The sequence below is a fragment of the Vombatus ursinus genome, unplaced genomic scaffold (genome assembly GCF_900497805.2).
Source record: "Vombatus ursinus unplaced genomic scaffold, bare-nosed wombat genome assembly UNPS02014853.1, whole genome shotgun sequence".
NCBI lineage: Eukaryota > Metazoa > Chordata > Mammalia > Diprotodontia > Vombatidae > Vombatus > Vombatus ursinus.
Genome location: NW_020954631.1, coordinates 516,933 through 519,455, shown reverse-complemented (window position 1 = coordinate 519,455; position 2,523 = coordinate 516,933). Strand labels below are relative to the sequence as shown.

The 2,523-nt window shown below is 66.5% G+C and overlaps 1 protein-coding gene across 1 annotated transcript in view; it reads right to left on the bottom strand.

Annotated features, from left to right (window-relative positions):
* LOC114027229 (translation initiation factor IF-2-like) overlaps positions 1-2,145 on the bottom strand; it is a 3,161-nt gene extending 1,016 nt beyond the window's left edge. Inside the window, exons 1-3 of the mRNA XM_027841198.1 lie at positions 1,638-2,145; positions 1,440-1,526; positions 714-1,340 (exon numbers count right to left, since the gene is read on the bottom strand). Of these exons, the coding sequence (XP_027696999.1) occupies positions 714-1,340; positions 1,440-1,526; positions 1,638-2,145 (1,222 nt within the window). The remainder of the gene's footprint in view (positions 1-713; positions 1,341-1,439; positions 1,527-1,637) is intronic.
* Between the last annotated feature and the right edge of the window lie 378 nt (positions 2,146-2,523).

The following is a 2,523-nucleotide window of genomic DNA, read 5'->3' as shown; positions in this document are numbered from 1 at the left end:
AGACAGGGAGGTGAAGAAGCTGTCCAGGAAGTGGGTGGAGGTGAGCAAGTATGTGGTCCGTGGGGGGATTCTGTGTCTCTTGATCTCCGTATCTATCAGTCTGCCTGTCTCTCCCGCTCCTTTGCCTTCCACTCTTGCTCTTTGGTTTCAGAGTAATGTGGGAGTTTGAAAATCAAGCTCTTTGGTCTTTCGTGGAGGGACCCCAAGGCTAGGCTCAGAGCTTGAGGCAGCAAAGACTTTCCCTCTCTTGGGATGCTCCCAGGCAGCCAGGTGCTGTATCAAGCAAGAGCTGAGCCAGAATCAGGAGCCTGCCTTTGTGACAGGCTGTGGGTAACCCCACCCCCATTGGGGGCCCTCAGGACAGCTGGCTAATTAGCTGAGTCGGCCTTTCAGATTAAACAACGATCTCTCCCTCCCTCTGGAGGGACTGATGCTTTGACTCTCAGAGCCAACTCTGCTGACTTCTCTGGGGAAACTGAGGCCCATTTCTCACCAGCTCCCCTGCTCTGTACCATCATAGCTCCCTTCCCCAAGAAGCTCATCACTGGGAAATGTCATTTATCCTGCAAGACTGAATGTGCCTGGGTGCCCACGTCTCATCGGGCCCCTCGGAGGCCACAGGCTCCAGGGCCTCTATTTAAAGAGATGGCTCAGCCCAGCTCCTCGGAGGTGGGACTTTGGGGATTTCTCCATCAGGTCCCAGACTTACTTACCTTCTCCCATCCCTTCAGCTTTCTTTTGAATTTTGTCCGCCTCCCATACATCGTAAGCCTCTTGAGGGCTGGGATTGTCTTTGTTTGTATTTGTTATCACCACAGTGCCTGGCGTGTAGTAGGTGGCAAGAAATGTTTCTTGACTCATTGACCAAGGTCCCACAGCCAAAGGCTCTGAACTCCCAGGCCAGGCCTCCCAATGGTGCACTCCATTGTGTGTCTCCACCCAGCACTTGGCAGTTTGGAGGGGCCTGGCTAGTGTTCGGTGGCCCATCTTGGAATAACTTTCCCGGGTCTGAGCAAAGGCCAGGTGGGGGAGGGAGCCGCTCCGAGTGGTTGTTTTATTTCTGTTTTCAATCCAGTTGCCCCAGGCTGCAAAGTCTGCCCCCCCCCCCCCCCAAGCCTGGGAGAGCGCGTGGGCGCCGGGAAGCCTGGGAGAGCTTCGGCACCAGAGAAGCCTGAGTCGAACGGGGCCCTTGAGGAGGCCAAGGGCTGGGAAGATCGGAGCCGATCCCAACTTCCCGAGGGTCGCCGGTGCGACGGAGGAGGGTCTGGGCAGCCCTCCCAGCTGGCTCAACTTCTCCTCCCCTCCAGTGCTGTGGCCGAGTTGGGGAGGGGTCCGTGTCACTCAGTCTCAGGGGAAAGAGAGAAGAGGGGGAAGGAGGACCGAGGAGGGGGAGGAGGAGCAAAGGATCGGGAAAGTAGGGGAGAAGGCAGTGGGCGGGCCCGGGAAGCGCCGGCTATCCTTGCGGAGGGGGAGCGCCGCCCCACCCGGCCGGGCCCCGGGGGGTGCTGCAGCCTGCGTCCTGCGCTCTGGGCGGGCCCGAGAGAGGGAGGGAGGGAGGGAGGGACGGACGGACGGACGGACGGACGGACGGACGGACGGAGGAGTGCGGGAGGAGGAGGGAGGGGGGCGGAGCTAGCCGAGGGCAGCAGGAGAGGCGGGCCCAGGGGTGGGCTCAAGGGCGGGCACTGTCCCGGCCAGGGCGGGCCCAGGGGCGGGCTTGGTCTGGGCACTGCGCAGTGACTCCGCAGCGGTGCCGGAGCCGGAGCCCGGAGCCGGAGCCGGAGCCGGAGCCGGAGCCGGAGCCGGAGCCCAGGCCAGCTCCGCGGGGCCGGCCGATCGCTCGCTCGCTCGCTCCCTCGCTCGCTCGGTCCTTCCTTCCCTCCTTCCTTCCTTCCTCCTCCCCCTCCCCAGGTCCGTCTGTCGCCCCCCTCCCTCTTCCTCCCCCCCCGCCCCTCCTGTCTCCCCCCTCCCCGGGCCTGCAGCCCCCGTGCGCGCCCGCGGCCCCCGGCGGCCCCCTCCCCCCGGGCCGGCACCAGCGCCAGCGCCGGGACCCGGGGGGGGAGGACAGAAAGGAGGAGGAGGCCGAGGCAGCCGCCTCTGGGGGCCGTGGCCCGAGGCCCCGGGCGCCCGCAGCGGGGCCCCCATGGACGAGTCGGGGGGCGGCGCGGGGGGGGCCGCCGGGGAGAGCCCCAGCCGCGCCGTGGAGTACCTGCTGGAGCTCAATAACATCATCGAAGGGCAGCAGCAGCTGCTGGAGACGCAGCGGAGGCGCATCGAAGAGCTGGAGGGCCAAGTGGACCGGCTAAGCCGGGAGAACCGAGACCTGCGCGCCGGCGCCGCGGCCGCCGCCGCCGCCGCCGCCGCCGCCGCCGGAGCGGGGCCCCTGCAGGCCCGGGAGAGCCCCTACCAGAACCTGCGAGACACCCAGCGCCTGCACCTGCGCCGCGAGCCCCGGCCGGGACACCCGCACCGGGCGCCGCCGCCGCCGCCGCCGCCGCCGCCCATCGCGGGCAAGGCGCCCTA